Raw genomic sequence first — 26,301 nt, 5'->3', positions numbered from 1 at the left:
TAAAAGTAGCTCACGACTTGTTTTATTTTTTGAAAGTAGCTCTCATCCTAAAAAAGGTTGGAGACCCCTGTTATAGAACGATACATTTGACAATTTTAAGCTTGGCCTACCATTTTATTGGAGCGATGAGGAACAGGTGGGGCTTGAAAAGGCCCACCTGTTCAAAGTGGGGAATGACAGAAAAAGTTTGAGAACCACTGAATTACAGCGACATGTTACTCCTCACTGATCAGTACTACTTTACTTTGATGTAATACTTTTAATGTATACTGTATTGCTGATTGTATGGTATATCTGCAGTCCACAAATATTTTATGACCAGAAATACATGTAAATCTCTGCAAACTCTTGGCTTAATTATTTACTCAGTGTAAAGATCACAAGTAAAAGGTCATTCCCTTTTCAACGGGGGAAACTGTATTTTAAAGACTTAAGATTTATTTACAGCTCTTCCTTTTTATATGATTTGTTTGTTACATTATGTGTTGTTATATTATGTGTTGCTCTGTTCAAAAGCATGTATGATTATGTTGTTGTGTTTTGTGGTGTGTAAACAGTGTGAGCTAGCTCTGGGCTACATATTTCCTTTTACAAATAGTGGGGTGAGGTCGAATGCCATCAACATCCTACTCAGATATACTATTAGTCAAATAAGTGCACGTTATATAACATTATAACATCTTACTCTTTGTTACTGTTGTTTTGTAAAAAGCTTGTAACTCCAGCTCCCTAAATATATATGTTTTGGTCACATGGTTTCCAGGGATTTGGAGAATTAAGCAGCTCCTAGAGTCAATTGTGCTTTTTTCAAATTCTCAGTCAGATAATGTCACACATTTCTCTGTATTCATGTATTTTTTGACTAAATTCAATATTGTTTTTTGTAGCTTCTGAACAGCTAACATTGGAGAAAATACACATTTTTAACCCATGACACGTGTGTTTAAAGGTATTGAATTTAAAAAGAAACATGTGGAAGACAACCACAGCCACTGGTGTCTTGGTGGAATGCACTTATTGTAAGTCGCTTTGGATAAAAGCGTCAGCTAAATGAAATGTAATGTAATGTACAGCCAGTGCTCCATGTGTAACGTATTAAGCATTAAGTGCTTCTGCCAACATTACCTTCCAGCTTCATAATTTAGGGAGAGTTGTAGAGGTTAGCGAAATTTGCTGTGCTGTCGAAGACAAAGCTTTTCATGGTGGTCCTACTGTATATATAATGCTGATGTTCCAGGAAGAAAGGATGGATAGTCAAATCTTTGCCCTCAAAATAACCAACATTTAAATCAAAAGGCGCAAACAGTTTTTGTTTATCTACATTTCTTTGCTAATTTAATTCACAGGGATTTCACAAACTACTCTACATTTCTGTAAAATACACTTCTGTAAAATCATTCAGTATCTTCAGATAAAGATATAATCACATGAACCTCCATTTTTAAGTATTTGCTGACTTCATTTGAAATATATAAAATAAACAACCTGGACCTCTTTTCACACAGGAGATGAGAAAAACTAAAAACAGATAATAAGCTTGTCTCTTATTCCTCATTCACATTATAGTTAACACCCACAGGGGGCGTTGGTGCTTCAGTATATTACAGTTATAGACTTCCTTCAGTCAATTCTCTGTGGTCCTATAAGACTTCCTTCAATAAAAACCCTTAAAATGACAACTGAGTACCTAATATCAAGCAAAAATAGATCTCAACTCAGTTACATACATTTGAAATAATATGGACATACTTCTTAAAAGTGCTTTGTTGTAGATGGATTAGCCTTCCTACTGAGGGCTATGCCAAGATGTAACCAGAAAAAAATAATAAGCATTTGGTTTGTCAGCTTATCAGTCAAAACATGTTGGAAACGACCATCATAACTCACCTGGAATACCTTTACCATCCGTCTTTTCAAGTAATTAATTAGTCAATTATCTGCTACCTTTCCCCCTCACCTTTAGCATCACAAACAGCCCCCACAGGCTCACTACTTCAGTGTATGGGGCCTTACACTGCAGAGTCATGGGACGATAGTCTGTGAGAGGTATAGGCCATGGTAGACAATCAGGGTCTACAGTGAAACCTACTTCAAATTGAGAAATAAATAGAAAGTCTGTTTGCATAGTCTGGAAGTGATCACTAAATAGAAAGTCACTTCTCCTTCATGTAACGGCTGTTGCATGGCTTGATCTTTTCCGCACTCTAAAGCTGATCCAGGCTCTTTGCAGGAGGGCATCGCAAAACCGACGAGTCCCAGCAGAGAGCAGCGGTTACCTGGACAGGAAGAAGGCAGCCAGGTTAGTGGACTCTCGATTAAAAGGAGGATAAATCAGCAACATACATCTCCCCCTGTAACAATACATTATGTAATAACTCAACAAAATGTTATACATTTTTACGTCTTTTCCTAATAACAATGGCATTTTGTGATAAAAAGCTTAAACACAATATGTAATATAATTTCTCATCATTTAGAATATTATTTTATATTGCACTGTTTATTTAAAAATGTGGGGGTTGCCATTTTTTATTTGAAAATGAAATAATACTTGCTTTATGTCAAATATATGTCGTAATTTGTACAGATTTTACTTTAGTTTTGACCGACAGAAGATAATATACTAATCAACTGAACTCGTTTTATTTTTTTAAATTCACATTTTGAGTCAGTAGGATTTATGTTACAATGCAGGAAATAAACATTATTATTATTATAATGTTATTACGTTTTTGAAAGAAGAGATCCTTTTGACATAATTATTTAGATATAAATACACGAATATTAATGTATATTTTGGTCAGTAAAAACATTTTATAAAGCACTGATGACGAAGCGTTGCAGCGTTACCTCTCTCTCAGGGGCAGATTGGGGTTACCGAGGAAGGACAGCTGCTGCTCCAAACTGCACACACGAAAGGCCAGGTAGCACGATGACAGGATGAGGAGAATAATACTGTCGGAATAGAAAGAGACACACAGAGTAGTTAAATGTATTACATTTAAGGATGGTTATGGCATAAGACAAAACAATCCACGGTTGATGTGGAGGAAGAGATCTGTAATGTCTTTGAATGAACACAGGGTGGCAGCGTTTGACTTTCCGTCAACATATCACAGCACTTCCCTGTCCTTGAACACCACAGCAGTCTGTCTTTAAAGGGACCACAGCAATGTATTGCAAACCATGTTGCACTTTATATTACTGCTGAACATTTTCAAAGTAATGATGCAGTGTTTGAATGAGTCTATTTTGAAGCGACCACTGGTATCCATTTATTTACAGTAAAAAAATATAAACTGAAACTTGTATGTATTGTAAAAACCCTAAATTCTTTGTATTCATTTAAAAATTCAATTTCATGGTATTATCAGCATAATTTTGAAAGTAAATAACAATTGGGGCGTATATTTCTTTTTATATTGAGTTGAGAAATATGAATGTGTGTAGCTTTGTTAAATACATTGTGTGTTCTATTTTCAGCATAAATGTATTTAGAGTGTTCCCTGTTACTTATATTGATTACAATCTTTGATATACCAGGATAACATGTGCCCATGACTGTGGGGTCAGAGGTCACTGTCCGTATACAACATATGACAAACCTTCAGGAGCAGATAGAGATTCATTGCTCTCTCAAGGACACTACAGCAGACATCTTCACACCCTGCGAGTGAAGGACAGTGTCACTGATCAATGAGTCACCCTGATGTGTTGGAGGGCATGGTGCTCACTGAGAGTAATTATTTGATGAATTGCAAAGATTATTCACAATTAAGTCTCATAGGATGCAGACTCTTTGTGGAAAACACTAACTGACAAATGTGTTAACACCTCTGAGCCTGTGTGCGTTCACTGACTATTTATATCTGCGTCGTGCTAATGCTCACAGTGTGTGTAGTGTGTGTCAGCTGTTGGAAGAGGTGAAGGTGTTGTTGTTGTTGGTGTGTGTGTGTGTGTGTGTGTGTGTGTGTGTGTGTGTGTGTGTGTGTGTGTGTGTGTGTGTGTGTGTGTGTGTGTGTGTGTGTGTGTGTGTGTGTGTGTGTGTGTGTGTGTGTGTGCCCCTCTGTATACTCACAGCAAAGTGAAGAACTTGAGCAGCTGGTACTCCATCTGGCCCAGCTCTGCCAGTGGCTCTGAAAAAAGACCTCTGTCTGTTTGCAGGGCGCGCTCTGCAACACACAAACACACATACACACACGCTATAACACCATTAACAGTGCACATATTTTTGGTGCAAACCCACCTGTTAGTTTTAATGATGTGACAATACGTTTTTAAATACATCACAATATAAAGTTATGTTTGTTGATATGTCAGAGAGTGCAATTAAATGATATACATTAACAAGCTGAGCTGTCAGAGATCTCTACAAATACAATTCAACTTGTAGTTAAGGCAACAATATCAATGAAGTTGTGGTTTGAGGAATGTCAGACCAACCAAGTTGCTTTAAGTACTATTATCATAATAATGTGTATATATATTATTATATTATTAGCATTGTGCCTTAGAACCTAAAAAAATGATGATAGTGAAACCTAAAAACACAGTATTATCTGGAGGATTAAATAAAGGATCTTATATCATGTGATCTGCTGCTTTCATTCATTTTTCGAGCTGACTATTAATTATTGTACGCCACCGTTGCACAGATTGTACATGAATGCATGTTTTTGTGTGTGATGTAACCGTATATTAATACAGCTGTTGACCCCGGGGATGTTATCTGGTATCCAAAAGTAAATATATACTAAGTAAATAAAATAATCACAAAATGTTCCTGCTTTCCTCTCCTCATATGAGCCGTGATGAAAACAACACAAAAGCCCACGCTGATCAAATATCGAACATTTAATAGAGGATGAATGCAGGTTGGTAGAAGTGACCTGTCAGCATGGAGCTGTTAAACTGTCCTCAGACTACTTTGACAGCAGACATTGTTTGTGATAATCTCTACTTAATCTGTATCCGCCCAAAGCTTTTTAATACCAAATCCCACATGATTTAATCTCCATTCGAAGCTTAATGTGTTGTTGCGTAAGAGAGATGTTGCCATCCAAAAGCAATCACTCTCCTCCCATCACTTCCTCCTACACAGACACGAGAAGTAAAAGCTTAAAAACACACACACACACACACACACACACACACACACACACACACACACACACACACACACACACACACACACACACACACACACACACACACACACACACACACACACACACACACACACACACACACACACACACACACACACACACACACACACACACACACACACACACACACACACACACACACACACACACACACACACACACACACACACACCTTAACGCTACATCTCTGTAACTCACAGTATAAACATGACTTGACAACATCACCCAGTTATCTGATAATGGAAGTGACATTTTGAAGGTTTAACACAGATTATGTATTCAGTTCACTGACTCATCTTATTATTAATACTGCTATATGTAAAACGTTCACACATCATCACTTAGCAGAACACCTTTTTCCACGGTAGAAACACCTCAACCTCTATTTAACTTGTGCTGGTAGCCCAGGGACTTCTTATTCCCCATGCACATTTTTACAGCACAATCGTTTTTTTATTTACTAATTAATTATATTCCCCTTACCTTAAAATGTGATTATTGTTATTACTGTAAACAAGAAGGACAATTAATGTATTTCACATTATTATAGCTTTTTGTAATTGTCTTCTTGCTTCTTGATCGAAATGTTGAGACACTACAGGATTTTACATTAAAAATCTAAGTACTCACATCGACAAGAAAAAAATGACCAAGAGGCACAGGCTGATTTATATTTAAGCTGGCTATTGATTAAAGTCCTGCAGAACAGAGAGAGTCAGATTTAAACATTTAAAGTGCTTTTAACTGATTTAAAGCTAAATATTTGAACTTCCAAATAATGTATGATTATTGGTCCTTTTTATATTTATAGTATCCTGATCCTATTTCAGTACAGTAAATAAAAGGAAAATTCAGAAAAATTTCGAACTGAAACTACTTTTGAGGTGTAGATTAATTGATCTCTCTATTCATAGATGTGATGTGGATGTCTCAAATAATAGACAACCAAACTTTTGGCCAGTTTTAAGCAAACTATTGACGATATAATGTTTTTTTCACCTTCCAGCGGCTGTTCTGATTTGAAGGGTGTGTCCGCGGCGCTCAGGCTGCTGGTGGAGTTTCCCAGGAGGTCAGGAAGGGAGGAGGACACAGACACCACCGAGGGTTTCCTTCTCCACTTTAACACTGATGGGAACTCGTCAACCGCCGGGAACTCGTCTGGAACCGGGTACTCATCCTGTGGCAGAGCAGAACACATCGAACTGAAGGAGTCACACAACCACTGCAAGCTGTAATGATTCATACATCTTAACATTTGACAGAAAACACCTGGACTTATCAACAAACATGCATTGCAAACATTAACTTATTCAGTGGCTTCCCAAATATTTCACCCCAAAAAATGTGGGGAGGTCTACATGTGACATCGGGTCTACAGGTATTTAGCAAGGTTCATTTAGCAATATTATTTTTTACTTCAATCACATTGTTATGTTGTGCACCCATGTTGCCACGTTGTCAATAAATACATGTTGGGCTATGTAAGGGGTCAAACAATCCAACACATGATAGGGATTTTCTCACAATTTGGCAGCCTGAAAGTTGTGGAAGATTATGACATCTATTAAATGTAAAACTTTGAAGGCCTTTCTGCTAAACCTTATGGAAGCTACAATGTATCGACATTTTCTGCAGGGCGACTGAATATTCTTGATGTTTGGAATTGTTCATGCATGTACTGTATGTCTTTAAATAATGAAAAACAGTATACAAAATTGGGGGACTTCCAGTTTCTGTGTTACAGAGTAAGTAAAGCTATACAAAATGCTGGCAAAACTAAACAACGTTTTTATTCAAATACTTTCAGTCAAATGATAGCTTAATCAAGTACGGGCATGCTAACAGAACTAAATTACAAAATACAAAAGTTGTTCCGTCACAGTGGCCTCATAGTGCACGCACAAGGTGACTTTTCTCAGAGCTCTGATAGCATCTTGCAGACTCAGGGGAAAATTCACTGCAGCAGCTGCAACAGAATGATCTATTGATACAGTGTGTGTAAGAAGGTAAGTCTGCCATATAAGTGAGAGTTTTCAGAGGCCTTTAGACCAACATGAAACACAAATACTAACAATACAGAAATGTCATACCCGAGGATTACTAGTTGTGAAGTTGTACAGCTTTGGTCTTTATAGTTTTACGACGGTTTATGAAAGACATGTGACTCACCAGCGATAAGATCGGCTCCTCCATGAACTGCTTCAAGCTCAGGCTCTTCCCATTGACCTGGAGAGGGAAAAGGAAATTGCCTCTTTAACTGTCACGTACACTGCAGTGTATATAGACTGAGTAAATAGTGTGTGTGTGTGTGTGTGTGTGTGTGTGTGTGTGTGTGTGTGTGTGTGTTTGTGTGTGTACTGTACGTGTGTGTGTCTCTGACCTGTAGATGAGTGCAGATCCTGCGAAGGACATCATAGACACTGTCTCTTGATAGCAGAGATACAAATACATACTGAGGAAAATATAAAAGAGAAAGAATGGTATCAAAATCTTGTTCTCATACTGAGGTGTTAGAATATTTGTGTTTGCAGCCATAAAAAGCACATGATAATACATTAAAATGAATAGGGAAAAAGTAAAACATTGAATCATTTGGGGAAAACAACACTTTCATAATTCATAATCTGGGGCACAAAGAGTATATTTTCATACATTTGTTCTAATTTATTCTTTCATGGAAATAACAGCAGCTCAGTGTTAGCTTACCCACGTATCCCTCTGACCTGGATGACTGTTATTGGTATCTAAATAACTTAATTTGTTAGCATTTGAAGCGCTGTTATTATGTGGGCAGTGTATCGTTTGTATCTGTCCTGTTGTATCTCTCCTCCTGACACAGGCATGTTGGTGAAGGAGCAGAAGAATTACAAACAATCCTGGACTGTTGTTACAGACACGAGCTGTGAACCTTTACCTCATAAACAGCAGGACCAGCCTCTTAAACATCACTGTACAGAGCCATGTATGTTTGCATGGTTATGTAATGCATATTACACAATCACATAGACATATATGGTAATGGGTATTTGCCTTGAACGTTATGAGACACACCGTCTGTTGCAGTGTTCACCACTGGACTCTGCATTATGGGTTGGATTATAGTTGAGTAATATTCAGTATTGGCGGGATCTATTTCCTTATTTTCTGCAAAAGGCCAACCTCAGAACAAGTTAATGATAAAGTTTTGCAAAAATAAAAATATGAACAACAATTTGACACTGCTGGGTTGTGGTTTTACCTGCCAAGCTAACATATTCATTTAAATGCTGAAAGAGAGGAAATCACGCAAACACATTTAATTCCACTAGTAAAATTAAGCCTAGTCGCTGGCTTTATTAATAATGATTTGTGTTATGAATGAAAGCTGCCAGACAAAGTGCAATACTCAAGCACTTTTATGTATGTATTTATAATGTGTAGTTGAGTATAAGACAGTCTGTGGAACACTTCTGCTATTTCTGAACTTTATAACGACTGGAATGACTGAGGAATCAGCCCTTCTGTCAGCCTGATGTGTGCCAGCCCTGGAAACGTGCAGAATATTCTGTAATCTACCTACCTAGAAAAGAGAGTGACGGAATGGAATGTATGGATTTGAGCTACATTGCTAACATGCTATTTTCCATAAATGATAACTTGTTTATAATTAGTCATTATAATGTGATAATTCATGAAGTTTAATGCCCCTGCCAACCTTTGTAGTCTCATTTAGCCACTTGCCCTTTTTTACGATTTCCAATTCATGAGCGGGGTATTAAGTGACACATTTGATTGTGTAAAATAAAACGCTAAAATCTCTGAGGCCTGTGTTAACTAGGATAGAATCTAGAATAGAAATGTGTAGCCATTTTACATGTGCTCTTTCTTTGCAAAACAACCCATCGGGTTAAAATTAAATTGAGTTTTCATGTATTGTTTGGTGGTTGTTATTTTTTTACTTTAGGATACAACACCTAGTTGTCACCACATGCTAAAGAAAGCTTGCTGAAGATTATTCATGGGTTGCTGGGGCTTGAACAGGAGCTGCAAAGTACATGATGTCTTTTAAAACACCACTTGATGCTCGGCTGAGTCTGATGTGCCAGGAAGTTAAGAAGCCCCTCTGACTGTAATGGTGGAAATTCCCTCTCTCGTACCACAGGGCCGTGACTCCACTCTGCTTTTATCTATAGTATGCCGTTCATTTTCCCAGCACATCTCTCCTGGAAAGTATACAGCCGTGCTTATAAGTATAAGTATTTTAATACACAGCGTCTGTAGTGGAAGTGTTCACCTTCTGTCCGGTGTCTGTGGTGATGGCCAAGCCATTTGGTACCAGACCCGCTGTTTTGTGCTTCTTGACCAGTCTCACAGAGACGACAGGGATAGCCACCTTGAGAAGACAGAAAAAGGCACAAAAACAACAGTCATTTAATGATGGGGAAATTATAGATAACATAAACAACACCTAGGTTTTAGTAAATGGTGGCAGGGAAGTAGGACATTGAGATACACTCAGGAAAAGCCCCTGGAAAATGAAACGTGTCTTATTTCATTCAGAATGTGAGGAATGCAGTCTGAATAAGCAGCTTATTGTCACTCGCATGTCAGGAGAGTTTTGGTTTCAAAGAAATGAAGGAAAAGGAACAATGCACAACATCAGAGAGAAAACCACACAGCTTAAGGTTGAAGGTTCAGTAAGTCTACTTGTTCTCAGGACATTATCTCTCACAAATAAAGAGAGTCCTTTTCAATGTGTGAGCATTACATCGGTGACACTTTGAGTCAGCCTGTAATTCTGAACGACTTTCAGTCAAACCATCTGTCGAGCTGTCCAATCAGCCTGTCAGATTGTGACTGGGAGACACTGGGTTTGTGTTTGTCAGTCAGTTTGAGTTTATTAAGCTGCCTGTCAGTCTGTCGTACCTTGATGTCCTTGCCGAAGAGGTTGGCATAGAAACACAGCCAGTTTCTGGAGATGTAGAGCCGGCCTTGTAGAAGAATATCTCTGAGGAGAGCGCATGAGTACACTGTGAACAGAAGAGACACACACATGTTTTAGTTTCGTTTCACAATTATAATCTGGATGAAAAAAAAATACAAAACAAAACAATATCTCTGAACCCTCTTATTGTCTCCCCAGCATTTTGTTAATCAATCAATATCTAAAAATTCAAAACATTGTTTATATTTTGATATAAGTTTGTGGTAATCCTGGCTGAACTGTGGGAACAGTTCATATTGTGCTAGAGACGTTGTTCATCCTGAATGTGTTCCTGAGATTAAACAGATGAAAGAATCAAAGATGAACACCGAGCCAAGACAGCTACTTCAAGTGACTAACAAGCCGAAAGAAATAAGGAGTATGTAGTGGAATAGGTACTAGAGATTGTTTTATAGGGCTTTTGAAAGTACACATGCTATTGATAAAGATGCAGTAGCAGAACATTATACCTGCGACCACTTGTAGTGCAGTATTTTGTACAAATACTGTACATTTGAAGATTAGACCTTAAAAGATTCTGTAACATGTTATGAAAACAAAATACATGGTTATCACAGGACACTGATGCTACAGACTGTATTGCATTACTGTAGATTTAAATACAGTATGTAAAGTAATTAACATAAAAAAGCATTCAAAAAGAAATTATAGCAGCAGTCTTATGAATCCAAAACAAACATATGCAATATAACTAACACCTGGAGAAACATTATACTGCACAATGAGTACTTTACTACTTTAATCTACTTTACTTTGAAACTTAAAGTGAATTCTCAAACTTCATACTTGACAACAATGTTTTGAATGCAAGACTTTAACCTTGAAGTGGAGTATGTTTTTATATTGTGGTATAAGTACTTTTACTTCTCTCACCACTTTTAAATAGTTTGATTACTACTAAAGAAGCTATCAATGCGAATTAATAGTTTGCAATGAGAGTTATATTTGAGTTTAGACAAACTTTTGTCATTTATCCATCATACAGCTCTGGAAAAATTATATATATATTCCAGTGTCTGTTGAATTCAGAGAAATGTCGTTGTCAGTAGTTTATAGAATATAAATAAAAAATGAATTTTACTCAAACACATGCCTATAAATATTAAACTGATAATGCTGCAGTGATCTCTTCATTTGTTCCAGAGCTGTCATAACTTTGGATCATATTTGTGCCAGAAAATATGACTTATTTCAAAAAAGCCAATGGTGAAAACTTAAAATCATATCTGGTGACTAATTGATAAATAGACTGATCCTTTAAACTCTTTAAAGAAAATATACTTTTCTTCTGATATTACATTTTTTTAAAAAGGCAAGAGAAGATTAGAAAAAAGTACAAACTCAAAACACACAAATTATACAGAGGCTGAAGCGGGGCAAGTCCAACAAGCGTAACAGACTGATAAATAAGAAAAAGAAGTTGCAGCACAAACACAGTCTCAAAGTTTCCCTCCTGGTGAAGAGCACAGTACCTTTCATGAGGATCTCATCCTTGGGCACACACTGGAACAGTTTGTGGTACTGTGAGTTGTACTTGCTGACAGTCTGTGCAGAGGGACAGGGCAGAGTCATGAGGAGCTCCTTGGCCGACCGGCCCGCCTGCACCGCTCCACCGACCCCTCCTCCACCACCAGCCGCCCCGCTCGCCGCAGACACCACCCGCTCCCTCAAAGGACGGGAGCTCTGCACCAGGCTCAGCACGTTGGCCCCGTATACATTCACACACTCACGCACATCGATGGCCTGGAGCAAGCTGCTGCAAGACACACACTGATTTCCCTGTCGCCAGTCAGTATGGGGCCCAGACTGAGGGCTGTCTACCTCTGCTCTACAGGCACCTACAGACACACACCAGGCTCTAATGTGTACACACAGAAACACACACACACTACTACAGAGTTACAGCAGAACGCCCCAGCTTTCAGCCACTGAGCTCTTTCTTCAGAAACTACAAGACTTTCTTTCTCCCTCTCAGATGCACCTCCAGTGACTGTACACTTTGCAGCACCCACCCAGCTGACTCCTCCTGCCTCCTTCACACACATACACACACTCTGCCCTTCATCACTCTGAGCTAAAAGAAACACACACACTCTCGCACACACAGGTACTCCTCACTACTCTCACTTTAAGCTCTTTCTTTCTCTGCATTTCCGTACCTCTATCTATCGAAGACACCTAAAAAGTCCTCTCTTTTTGGAGAAAATCACACATTTCTCCTCCATCGGAACACACAAGAGGTTTCTCTCATTCCCTTCTCTCCTCCGACACATCTCAAACTCAACTCCAGCTATAAATATCCCTGCCACCAGACTTTCCCATGTCTCTGTCCTCTGTCTATTTCTCTTCCGACTCATATCAGCCCAGCTATGCTGTTGTCTGCGGCTCCTGTCCTCGGGAATATGGCACTGACATACTGTACGTGACAGTAATGCACAGGGCTCGATCACCACTCATACCAATTTTGAGTCACATGCAGGCAAATTATGAGAACCATTTTGGGAAATACCTGGAGGACACTGGCCCAGATTGAGGCTTTACATGATAGTAATTTAAGATTATATTGCACTGAGCTCAATAAAATGTAATAATTTCTTCATTTAACTTTAGAAATCTCAAATTGTGCGCAGGGCGGGTGAGCAGGGAACATTTAGACATTTGTCACACTTTTATATCAGCAGCAATGTTGACTTGTAATCTTGTCTGATTCATAAAGATAGATAAATAAACACAGACAATCAGATTGAAATCTAATTTGTCATATTGGATTTGTAAGCTTTTGCATCTCACTGTCATAAAGACGTCTGTTTGAAATATCTTTCTAATCTGCAGTGAAACAAGTGAGAGAAATGTCTTTGGATCAAGTACTCAACAATAAAAGCTCTCCTCTAAGGGGAAGTTTAAACAGGGAGGGAAGACACAGTGATGATTTCAATCAAAAGAGGACTTACCGAGCCCCGGTAACATTTCTTCACATCTTCATAGGACAGATCTTCAATCAGCTGAAACCTGTTGTGAAGGGAAATACTACACTTAGGAATAAAATGACAGTTCTTTATACCCATGTTTACATCTTAATAGTGAACAAAAACAAAAATGTTCACTTAAAGATATTATATTTAACAGAGAAAAGCAGGAAGTCTCCATATTTGAGAGGCTGAGTACAGCATTTTCAGCCATTTTTAAATGGGACAAACTGAGTGAGTGAATGAGTGAATAAATATCATATAGCACGAGTGTATCACTATTGTTCTTTTTATAGTCAGAATGCATGAGCACACACAGACACACACATCACAGGCATCAAGCTCGCCTCCGGGGGGGTAGTCAGAGCAGAGCAGCAGATGTCGCAGCGTAGATACTCCACACTCTCTACATCTATTGCTAAGGCAGAACCACTCAGCAGATGAAATACAGTATAATCAGCCCTTTAAGGAAAATTTCACTGAAATGAACTGCCGTACCAGGTCAGATGCTGCATGCAACAATAACGTCTGAAAGTGTTTGGAGGGATTATTCCCTGACAGAGACGTTCCTTTCTGCCTGTATCTCTATGTGAGTGCTAGGAGATTGACAGCGAGCAGAGCCCAAAGTAGCGCAGCGCTGATATGAAAACACTAGAGGAGATGCTGATAAAACAGTAGCTCTGGCAAACCAAACTGCAGCCTCATGTTTACTGTGATGGATTATCCGCCGCTGTGGGAGCCATTTTTCATGCGCAGCAACACAGAGGCATACAATTAAGGGAGGAAATAAAGCCTTGGTCAATTCAACCCATACAGAGTCAAACAACAACAGAGTCTATATAAACTGTATATTCATAGACTCTGTTAATGTACTAATATAACACTTAATATAACCTTTATGCATAATGAATAGATTTTACTGCCAACAATAAAACTTAATTTCAATTTACTTAAAGGTGGGGTATGTAATTTAATTCAGAAACACTTTTTGTTATATTCCATGGAATGCTCTTAACATCCCGATAGAAATGAATATCTGACAAAAAAATCCATAAAAAAATGTCATCTGTGGAAGCCGTAGTACTGTAAAAAGCACGACCAATCATTTTAGCCGGCCCGGCTAAAATAATTGGATGGCCTACCTGCCTGTCAGCCTTACATCTGTGCACAAACTTAGCTCGTGCCCTCATTGGTCATGTGCACGTTCGTGTGTGTTGGAGGAGGGGCTCTGTAAGGAAGTCTGAAGGAAGTGGCAGATTTTTTCCGGTTGTGTAATTTCAGATTCCAGCGCACTCGAGCTGGTTACTCCAAAATTACATAGGCTACCCCACCTTTAAGTAGGATTGTTTTCATTGTGATGGCTACTTTTATTAAGCAGTAGACAAAAGTATCACTGCATTTATTCCACCACTGATTTAAAAATAATTTTCAGAACATCATAATTCATTAACTGATGGAGTTGCTGATTTTGTGTCTGGAATATACAATTTAAACTTTTTTATTTTAGCACAAAATCATCAACATTCAAAAATCTTTTTATATATATGTTTTTAAATGGGTCAGCCTGCTATTCAAATAGAAAATAAAAAGGCGGCTTTTGTTTACCATTGTCTGAAATCAAGGACCTGTTGAGAAACTATTCTGAAATGTGATCTGTTTATGTTAACCTTGTTCAGTGAATAGGCAGGTACATTCATCTCCAAAATATTTTTAATAAAAATCTGTCTCTCAACATGGCGGCCCTATGATTCAGCAGGTATTTAATAAATCATAACATAACAGCACATTAGTATTCCCCTTGAAAAATGTCCTTCACTGTAAACAGCAAGGTGTCATTATGTTAAAATACTCTCACTGTTGCTTTCATAACAGCAGGACGGTCTGCAAACCCGAGGAGACACTCTCCTCTGCTAAGAAGAAACTGAAACTATGTTTTCTTCAATAATTCAAAGTAACACTCATAAAACCACTGAGGATAACTTTCATGTTCACAATATTTTCTTTGTAATTGAATATGGGTTGTTCACATGTATTTATCTTTATCCATTATTAAAGACAAAGACAGCTGTTCAAAGATTGTCATAATAAAATCCAAATGCATGACAACCGAGTAAACTCCAATACACAGAAACAAACTTTTAGATACGGTTGAAATCTGCTGAGCAGTACTGCTGTATACTGTAGCCTTCAATCTAAGTGTAATATAACCCTGTAAGTCTTCAAGAATTAGGCCATCTATTCTTATGTTGCCATTGTCACTGTACTTTTCATCTCATAGAGTAAATCAGAGACAGAGATCCACAACCCAGGCTGTAAAAAGACCCACACAGGGTTAAAGTGTCACAGAGCAGAGGGAGGTGACAGATGTTATAGCTGCCTGCTGAGTGTGTTTGTGTGTGTGTGTGTGTGTGTGTGTGTGTGTGTGTGTGTGTGTGTGTGTGTGTGTGTGTGTGTGTGTGTGTGTGTGTGTGTGTGTCAGGATGAGGCGGTTGTTTACAGCAGTACAGCTGTGACTGCACTGCCTGCTCTCAGCTAGATGCGCTACAGACACTTAAAGTGATGCATTACTCACTTCACAGCATAACATATTTTCAAAAGCAGTACAGAAATCCACCTTGCACCCATCCAAAACCTCTAAAATGGCAAAACAGTATTTTGCCATTTTAAAGGTGAAATTATTCATAATGCTTAACTGTTTGACATGGAACACCTTTTGTTTTTCCACCATAACCTCTCATGTTGGGCGACATCATATTGCAACAATTGACTAAGAACCAAAATAAAATGAGTAAAAAGCCAACCTTTATTTGACCTTAGCAACATTTAATTATTTTATACAGCTTGTCCTAGATGTGCAAATTCATGATTTTCCTCATTACATCCCCCCTTCTAGAAAATACATTATCTTGTGATGTGAACAATGGTGCCTGTGTGCTACCCTCGCTGCCTGTTGGTTGCTGACTATAAATAGGTCCCACAGTGGATCTGCACTCCCAGGTGGAGAGATGGAGTGATTATTAAAAACATGGGCTGCTCTGTGGGGACTAACCCTCTCTCACGCTCTCAATCTGTCTCTAGTTTCAAGATCCAGGTCTTAATCAATACTGCTGGTACATCTGTGTGTGCTAGGTGAGTGTCAGAAGAAAAAACGCAACAGGCAATCACCCTCAGGGGCTTATGTATGAGAGCTGTAGACGTGGTGTGTCAAGGTAAAGCTTCTTTTTTTTAGCAAATTGTATAAACAAGGTCATGCTGGGATGGTGTGAACAGGCAGTTGTCAGAGCTTCACCAAAATATGACTTAAGGGTTATTTTTGGCCATTATTCAGAAGGGTTTGATAAGAATTCTCAGGCCCAGAGGGAACAATCACATTTTCCAGCTGAAGTATAAACATGAGAATCACTCGAGCAGGATCCTGTTTTTATGGTATTCACATAGCAGCAGCAGAAAGTGGGCTGATTTTCCAGGTGCCAGGAGGCTGAGTGTGTGGAGTGAACCGTCCCATAGGATATAATAAAGCGGAATAACCCGAAAATTGATGGATGAAGCTGTGGTCTGGAAATCTAACAAAACCTGCTTATCATGTTATACCCCTGTGAGAATATCAAATGTATGTGTGTGTGTGTGTGTGTGTGTGTGTGTGTGTGTGTGTGTGTGTATGTGTGTGTGTGTGTGTGTGTGTGTGTGTGTGTGTGTGTGTGTGTGTGTGTGTGTGTGTGTGTGTGTGTGTGTGTGTGTGTGTGTGTGTGTGTGTGTGTGTGTGTGTGTGTGTGTACGCATGCGTCTTTGTCATTGTATCTCAGTGCCCTTGGCTGTGAGGCTGAGTGGTGAAACTAATTACAAGCTCAAAGAATCCTAAATTGAATCCTAAATTAGAAAGCGAACACCTCCCTTTGGTAGATGGTGTAGGAGTGGACTCCCAGTCAGTCATTTAGCTAGAGGAGGAGAACTGTGAGACTTCAAAAGAAATAGGAATGTTGAGAAAAGTAGAAGAAATTTCAAATTGGTATATAATCAAAGTATTATATTCATAGAAAGTTTGTTTTTCTCAAGTAAAAGTTGAAGCATATTTGACTAAAGAATTTGGTCTTTTATCGCCCTCAAGCCTGCTGATATTTTCTTCTTACAACAAACCAACAGAGAGAGCACCTGTAGCTTAGTCTCTATATGAAATGATATCACCAGCAAAGCAAGTAATGTTTGATTGGTTATCTTACCAAAATACTTATCCAAGTGTTTCGTAGTCAAATATGTGTGCCCGGTTTACCCGAGGGCTGAAGATGAACTTTCACATTTCAGATCATTTCTTTATTTGCGATTCAGTGAAATCATAACAATGTGAAAGAGTAAATAATGGAACATTCTAGTATGCATAGATTATGTTGCATGTTTTGAGGAAGTTGATGAATATTTCAAAGCCTTTCTTTGAGCTGTAAACAATTATGGTTGGATTGATTTCAATGGAATGTTAAAGCCTATAAATGTGAATATGCACATTGAATCAAACGATCTCGCACAATGTGCAAGGAGTAACTTGTAGTGACAAACAAACAACTTATTGTTACTTCTTATGCAGCTTTTAGCCTCTTTTAGCTTATAGTTTGATTATTTATATCACATTTCATGTATGCTTGAGTCTCATCAACATCCATTGTTGCTATAATTAGCCACCGGCTACCTGCCCCGCACTAAAGGCAACACAGACAAAGTTAGTGACTAGCTGGTTAACATTATTAACCGCTATTGCAGTATCAAGCAGTTTTAGAGCTAGATTCTAAAAGCAAGTTGGCGGAGACCAAAACAGAGCTGAAAGAGAGTGAATAGTATATCAGTTGGCTTGATCTGATTATGTAAATGTGTCTTTGAGTGTCCTGGATCAATGATCTGTTTCCTAACTCATAACCATAACAACTTATAGGCATGTGATATGTGGTGGCTGTGTATTTATCATATTGGTTTTAATCAATGAATGACATATATAAATAAATACGGATGTAAACTGTGAAATGTATGTTTAACTGTATGTAAATACATGACAACTTGAAATACAAAATGTTCCAGGTGCATAAGGTCCCTCCCATTCACTCAGTGTACTAACACCAATCATGCTTCAGCGCTAAATCCCATCTCAGAACAGATTCCCCAGGATTAAGCAGTCCCTCGAATCCTCCTTATATAACACACTGACACACCAACATTGTGCATAGGAATTATTGCACAAACATATCTTAAATGTGGGTAAAGCACTTAGTATAAATAGAGCAATTTATACTTTATTAGTCATACATATATTCTCTTCAGGCCTTAGGTGAAAAAATAAAAACATTTCCCTTTGTAAATCTCTGTTTGTGGTCTCTTTGCGTGCATGTGTGTGCATGTTGGACCATTGTTTGACATCAAATACAGCTGAAATAAAGGCACAAAATAAGTGCTGTGAAAATAAATCTCCTGGGGTTGCAACCCTTGACCATACACAGGATACAGATGGTGTGTGGGGAAAAAGACAGCAAGTGTTGCAGAGCAGTGTGTGTGTGTGTGTGTGTGTGTGTGTGTGTGTGTGTGTGTGTGTGTGTGTGTGTGTGTGTGTGTTTGTTTGTGTGTGTGTGTGTGGGATTTGCCTGAAGTGGCCGTGCGTGTCGTCGTCCTTGGAGTGGTCCAGGTCCTGTGTTGAGAGCAGGCCTGTGTCTTCGCTCTGCTCCTGCTGCTCAGTCATGCTCCTGGCCCTGAACAAACAAACACAGCGCTCCGTGTTAACAGCAGGAACCTCTGCACCAGACAGTCATGTACACTTGTAAAGAACTGTTTGTTTTTGTCCCAAGGTTTGGATTCAAAGAGAGCTATAACCCCAAAAAAGGGTTATGGGGCAAAAGCAAATGGACTCTGTGTTCGAATCAACACAGCTGTGATGCAACATTCAAAGTCTGATTCTGCAGGTTTGCACTACATTAATGGTCTCGACTCAGCAAAAAAAGCTGTGTTCTTGTGATTGTGCAAGTGGGGTCTATGTCTGCACTCACACAGATGTCTACAAAGAAAAAGAGCACCTCAGAGGCTGTGCAGATGGCTGACCTGATTTTCTGTTGTGAGCAGAGACTATAAAGTTGTGAGCTGACTCAAACACTTCTTCTCCAAAAAACGTAAAACTTTGAAACACCAAACGCCTCTTTAAATGAACTATTACAGGTATCAAAAGAAGGAGAAGAAAGAAGAAGGGACCAAGAATATGACCATGAATTGTCTTTAGTGAGATGTTTTCAAACAGAGACTTACATTTCTTCCAGTGGGTAGTGATTGATAAAAGGTATAGCAATACACAATATGAAAACACTAAGGAACGATGCGACTGTCACTCTGAGGACACCCAGCTTAACATTTACTGTGATGGATTATGTGATAGGGCTGAACGATTAATTGATTTTAAATAGAAATCGCGATTGGAAATGATGCAATTATCAAATCGCAAAGCCTGCGATTTCTTTTAGTTTTTTAGTTTTAGTTCTTGTTGTGTGTCAGTCATCCACACCAATCAGAAGTGCTGTGCTCCACATGAACCAGTCATTGTTAACCAATCAGAAGTGGCCCATGATAGATGGTGATAGACAGATTGATCCAATCACCTGCCAAGTATTTTTGAAATACTTCTCCAAATGGCTTCCAATTGAGCTTTCCTAGATGGTTTGGCGAAACAAACCATCTGAGTCAGGTGAGTAATGCTCCATCAGATGTTTTACATCTATTACAGGGTGAATCTGAAACTGAAGCTTGACTTTAAAGCAACCCAATGGAAGTTTAATGTAAGTGTAGTTCTTTCACTCGTAGCTCGGGCTGCGGGGGTGCTAGAGACGGGAGCACGTTGATACGACCTTCCTAGCCGGAGATATGGCCGCATTTTACAATAAACCTCCGTTGGGTCGCTTAAAAACAAATATCGCAAATCGAATCGCAATATCTGTCAGAAAAATCGCAAATTGGTTTATTTCCCCAAATCGTGCAGACCTATTATGTGACTCAGGTCTTTTAAAGACAGGACTGGGAGATACAGCCAAAACCTTCCCTCTGGATTAAGGTCTCTGTTTAAGTAGCTGTGCCTGTACATCTTCCTGTTAGATAAGTACATAAATGTTTATCCATTTATTTAAACTTTATCCATTGGCTTTAACCATGAATGTAGACTAGGATATAGCAGAGGCCTGGTTCCTTGCAGTTGCTCAATGGCCTGGTCTCCTGCTCACACAATTAAATGCCAACTCCAAGGAAAATTGTCTATTTTATCCAGACAGTGACATAACTAGCTATTCTGACGTCATCTATTCAGCTACTGTAACTGTATGACTATTAGTGGTTTAACAGTTTTTAGTCCGTTGTCTTTAGTTACCAGTTCCACATTCTCAATTTGTTTGATAAATATTGTTTTACACACGCTTAATTCAAACGCGTAGTGTTATGGTGCCTTCATACCGGATCAACTGGCACATCATGCTTTATGTGCTGTGCATTCATCCATGCATAGGGAAGCTTAAAGTTGTAAATATACCAAGACCAGCAACACACATTGTTCTGGCTATATCTTTAATATAATCCTAATTAACGTTGTTAAGTGTTTTCATTATTTGAACAGTCCACAGTCTTCCACACCATTGTGGTATAAATGCACTGTTTGGGAATCTAGATGATACATCTTGTATTGTCCTTCAAATGCTTTGCAGTGTTTTTATGAGAAAGCACAACTGGTTGAAAGCTTCATAAATCCATTATGTTTTCTCTTCTCATCTGCACATCAGCAGCCACCTGCCCAGTGACACATTTTCCTCTGGGAGAGGGGAAGTTGTTAGCACCTGTGCCACTATAATTACAGGTGCTGATGGAAAGAGGCTCCTGCATGCAGTTTCCAGTGTATTATCTCTAATTAGCCAGAAGCTTCACGTCACACTGACCTGTTCAAACAACTAGGGCTTCTTGCTCCTAGAGGTTTTACTTGTGACTGATCACCTGTGATCACAGAGGGTTGAGTGGGGAATTAATAGTTTGTTGTTGTAGATAAGGAAAAACCTTAAGCCTGAGGGTAAGGGATTCAGGAGGATATCTCATCTCACATGAGGGCCTAAGAGCAAAATGAAGCCTTGTGTTGCTGTTTCTTTTCACTTAAAAACAATCTTCAAATTGCCCAGTTGTGTTTAGCTGTTCTTTGTAGAGAAATAGTTGAAAGATAATAATCAGATTTTCTGGAACAGGAGTGAGGGCAAAAATTCTATTTTAAGGAAGTACTTTTCTAAGAATGAAATGTTCTTGGAAAATCATTATTGACATGCATTTTTTAATATTTGAACTAAAGATGTATGTAGCTTGGTAAACTGTTGTGATTAAAACATCCTAAGGAGGTTTTACTTGAGTGACATAGGAATCATTTCTGACCGCAGTGCATTTGTGTTTTTTTTGCAATGTTATGTTAATGCTTAACTTCTAAATGACAAAGCTATCTATATGTTTTGAAACCATTTTGGAATTTGAATGAAAGCCAGCATGCAGGCATGTGAAACAAGTTCAGTTTGTCACCATATTTTTGGATGGGCCCTTTATGACACTTTCACTGGTCGCTGGAATTTTTTAAGCAAGTGTCCATTGTGTCTGACCACACAACCGACTGGGTGGCTCTGTATCGACCTCACCAAACATTTGTGTGTCATTTTGGCTCTGGTCACGCAGATATTTACACAAACCACCTGGGATAAACATACTCTTTGAGAGGAAAAACCTTTTTAGCCGTTTTTAAAGAAGTTTAACCCCCCTAGCTTTCAGTCCTTTCTAATGTCATTAAATGTTGCTTTAGTGTTGAATATGTTTACAATTAATCAAATGACCACACACCATTTCCCACATGAGCCTGCAGCTTTTGATGGGTTAGTGACTGGTTTCTTCCACAGCTTTGGGGGGCACCAGTTGCTTTGTGTAGTAGAACCTAACCTATACTTGGAGGTATTAAGCAGCATTTTCCTTCACTGCTAGTTAAAACAGTGTAGTAGAAGAAATTGAGTGATGTGGAAAAACTTAGAGCCCTTAATCTTTCTAAATAAACAGGAATGTTACTTAATCTGTTTTTCAGCAGCAGTTCCAGCTCATCTAAACAGTCCTAACACACTGCAGACATGGTTTGATGTTTCCCTTTTAGAAACACTGCATTTCCCCCCAAGACAATACACACATCTTTCCTAAAAACAAACAAGTACAACATGACTTCACATTAGAACAGAGTGGTCTGTATATGTGAAACTATAAATAACCTCCCTCTAGCTCTCCTACTGGAACTTTGAAACATTAAAAAGGCCTACGCCTCTTCTCTTCTATGTTCTTTTTTTGTCTCAGGAGCCAAAGATTTTGTGATGTCACAAGACATCCTCCAATCCAATAAACTATAATCTTGTTAAGACTGCTAGTCACTGTGAGTGTTGCTGAAGAATCACGTCACTGTCTTTGATCGGCCAAAAGCTTTCCCAAGATATACAAAATACTGTGGCAAATAAAAGAGATCTTAAATAACTTTTTTTTTAAATGTATGTGCAAGATTTTCAAGTCTCTTAGTGTGAAGCAGACTCCCCATCATGACTGGCATACAACTTTCTAAGCAATGTGGTCTGCTTTGTTTACAGTGGGGGTGTAGAGGGAAAGGTTTAATTTGTCTAGAAAGCGGAACTTGGGTTTTGTCTTATTAGGAAATTCAGTCTGCAATCTTAGGGGCAGTCCACATGGTAGGTTTCTCTTTAGTGTGTAACACTTTTATATAATATTTGTTTTCTTTTTATTGCACATTAACTTAATATATTATTTTAGTATTTCATAGACACATTCAGTTTATGAAACTAGAACAGAAGCCTTTGGACTCTGCACTGCTTGAGACCTCCTGAAATAACCTCCCCATTGTGCAAGCCCCTCAAAACAGCCTTTGATGACAGTATGTTTCTAAGACAGATCAAGGCTTCAAATGTTCTTGTTACATAATTGTATATGGAGCACAGTAACTACTGTTTACTGGGATATCTAAAAGGGATTTAATGAAGGAATAGTTTAGTAAAGATATGTTTTGTGTTTGATGATTTCATTGTCTCTTTTAAGAGATCAAACATTAACTAATTTTTTTTTAACGTGTTAAAGTTAATAATACTTTAAAGTATAAAAACACTTATATTGGAAGTAGCAGGTTCTTATAACACTTTTAAGCATCAATACAGACTGATCTGAGCTAGGTCTAGTAGCCTCCTGTTTTATCACTGTTAAAAAGTAGTAGTAGACAAGTCATTACACCTCACTCACATGTTTCACTTTAAATGACAACTTTAAATATGACTTCATGCACATGTTATGCCTGAAATGTAAATGAGACATAGCACCTGCCTTTCTGAATACATTTGCCCTTTGTCATCATCAAAAGCAGAAACACTTGTCGAGAATGTCAAAACAGGCAAGTTTCTGATGGAAACAGGAAGAGATCCTTCAAAATAAAAGAAGAACATTTTTAACTTTAGGAACTCAAACAGTATACAGGGCTTAATGGGCAATACTTGACAAATACCGTTGAATCCTAACTACCATACTTACAAACAAACATCAATTAAAATGATTATTTCATGACCATCCTGCCACATTTGGTTACTGTTGCATTTACTTTGAAATATTTTTCACATTTTAAGTCACACTCTACCGCTTTCTAGCTTGAGGTCGGATAACGGCTCCTACCTGTAGCTTCAACAGACACTGTGACTTTTTCCGCCCTTTTGTCGCCTTGTAGCTGCACGAAACTCCTCCGGTCCGTGCTTCATGTCTCGGTCAAATCATCTCAAGTACTTTATCTACGAAAAATCAACATTAAACTCCAAGATGGTCACGAAAACGGCTGCAAGCTAAAAGACAGAGTGAGCGGCTGTGACCTCCTGAGAAGTGCGTCCTGTGTGAGGTGGGTTGAGCTTACCTACAGCCGGGCGGGCTGTGTTCACACTGTCGGGGGATTACACTGACGCTGCTCTCCTACCACAGAGGCTCCCAGAATAACTTAACGAGTCCTCATTCATTGAAACTACAAGAGTAACAAAAACATGTCTGCCAGGGCTTTTTTTGTTTTTGTAAATTAATGGCTTCTAAGCTGTTCCCCCCGGTGAGCCTTGTTTAATAAGACCCTAATGCTACGTAAGATATTCATATCTGTTTAAAGTAGAAATAATATAAACAAAAAAACTTAAAAGTTGTACATTTAGAGCTTAATTTATAGTTCATTTACAGTCAAACATGTATTTGCCTATGATGTTAATGTCTCCTCAAATGTCTGACCTTGACTATATCAGCTTCTGTGCAAGGTTTGACACTGCAGAGTGGTTTTCACAGTCCTCTACTTAAGGGAGAGATGTCTGCAATTCCCAGAAAAATCTAAATGTAAACGCATCCCGGCTAAAATAGATTAGGTACATCACACATTTCTAAAGTTCTCTTCAACACCTGTAACCTCAGCGAAGAGCGGACTTGTCAATGTGAGAGCATTTGCAAGTGTTAGCATTAGCTTAGCAAAAGTTTTGACAGCAAACATGGTCAAATGTGCTGTTGTGGACATAAACACGACCCTGAAGCCTCCTTCCACCACCCTCTAGCAAAAAAACCACTAGATATTATTGTTTATGTTACACAACCACTCACACTGTCAGCCACTGCCAAATAAAAGATACTAACCCGATGTACCATTCTGATTCGTGTATTTGGCGGCAATTTTGGGGCACAGAAACCCTTGTCCAAAATGTATTTCTGCAATGTTTACCCTAGAAAAAGTGAGCAGATGTCTACAATTATTGCTCCGAGCTAATATTAATATTGATGCATTTACAGTCTAGGATTAAGTGATTTTAACTACTGTTTATAATGCTATGTGGTTGAAAGTCCATCCTCCATATTTAGCACACAACTACAATCATTTATGAACAAGAAGTGCCACTTTTTAACCACTGATACTCAGGATGAGTTTCAGTAACCAGGGTTCTGTTTAAACAGGGTAAAAGGGGCGTTGCGCCCTCTTACTTTCGGCGTGCGCCCTCATACCAAAGTGCAGATTTTTCCCGTAACATTTTAAAGTGATGCCAGAAAACAATATTTCTGTTTGTCAAAAACGGTATAACTACTTAAAGAATGTGAAAATCGTGTCAAAAAGACCACCAGACAGCATAGACAGCCTAGCTTATCCTGAACTCCGAGCAGCATACTGTATGTCACCTATAAATCACCAACTATTTGTTCCCATCGCATGTTTCCAAATTCACATGTCCAAACATAAATAGAGCTAAATATTTACAATATGTAAAGAGAAGAAGATATGACACTAACCGATGCAGCTAGCTGCACGCTCGCCCAAAACGACCCACATTAGTCATGATTGAATCCATTGCTTAGCTGTTGTCATCCATTTATTCCAATATATGCATGTACCTATTTGATATCCAGAGGCAAAAACACCTAAAATGCCGACACAAACTGGACGTCCTAATTTCTAACATATAACAAACACTAAAAATCATGAATGAATGTTAAAACAAATCACAAGGGACGTCTTCCTGATTCTTAAGTAACTTTACCCTCCACATCAAACTTGGCCCAGTTCAAACCTCCAGTTCATTCTCCACATGTCCTCCTCTGTGATTGGCTGAGAGGTAATAAGATCCATTAACTAAGTCTCAATTGCCTTCTTGTAGTTGCCTTGTCAGTGACACTCATGAGAAGCATGCCAAGTGCTAAGCTTACTTCCTGTGTGCTGCAGACTGACCTGGCTCTGCCGGCTGCTATCCGCTGGCTGCAGTTACCATGAGGGTGGCGGTGGTGGGGCAGCTGGTAGTATCTGTCCTGTCCGGGGGCCTCTTCAGCGGGCAGGGCCTTAGGGCTGGCTGCGTAGATAGTGCATCCCATGAACACCTCCTGGAAGTCACCCTCGGTGTCCTACAGCGAGCGAAGAGGAGCGGTCCTCAAGGTATCCTTCCTCTGCACGGCCTGTCCCGTCCTGATGCCAGCCAGCTGCTCTGTGGAAAGCCATTGGCTCAGCACTTTGCTGTCTTAACCCCTCCTTCCCTCTGCATCTCTCCTCCAGCCAACCTCCCTCCCTCTCTCCCAGCCTCCCTCCCTCTCTCTCTGGCCCTCCTCCCCCCTCTGCTGAGCTGAGAGC

At 38.9% G+C, this 26,301-nt stretch overlaps 1 protein-coding gene across 6 annotated transcripts; it reads right to left on the bottom strand.

The window, feature by feature from the left end:
• On the bottom strand, positions 1-26,198 carry gramd2aa (GRAM domain containing 2Aa). 6 transcript variants are annotated; one of them, XM_079667321.1, is made up of 12 exons: positions 25,909-26,198; positions 18,737-18,841; positions 13,104-13,179; positions 11,625-11,922; positions 10,074-10,177; positions 9,442-9,540; positions 7,549-7,620; positions 7,338-7,394; positions 6,168-6,345; positions 4,079-4,172; positions 2,851-2,955; positions 1-2,276 (listed from the first exon to the last, which is right to left on the bottom strand). In XM_079667321.1, exons 1-12 carry the CDS (start codon positions 26,046-26,048, stop codon positions 2,273-2,275), a joined length of 1,332 nt encoding a protein of 443 aa, XP_079523447.1. In that variant the 5' UTR covers positions 26,049-26,198; the 3' UTR covers positions 1-2,272. The 6 variants fall into 6 exon arrangements, with proteins under 6 accessions (XP_079523447.1, XP_079523448.1, XP_079523451.1 ...); XM_079667322.1 differs by having other exon boundaries at positions 13,104-13,161; positions 25,909-26,195; XM_079667325.1 differs by having other exon boundaries at positions 11,625-11,697; positions 25,909-26,194.
• Positions 26,199-26,301: the final 103 nt, after the last annotated feature.

This window comes from Notothenia rossii (assembly GCF_949606895.1).
Source record: "Notothenia rossii genome assembly, chromosome: 2".
NCBI classification, from domain to species: domain Eukaryota; kingdom Metazoa; phylum Chordata; class Actinopteri; order Perciformes; family Nototheniidae; genus Notothenia; species Notothenia rossii.
This window is presented reverse-complemented; position numbering and strand designations above follow the sequence as displayed.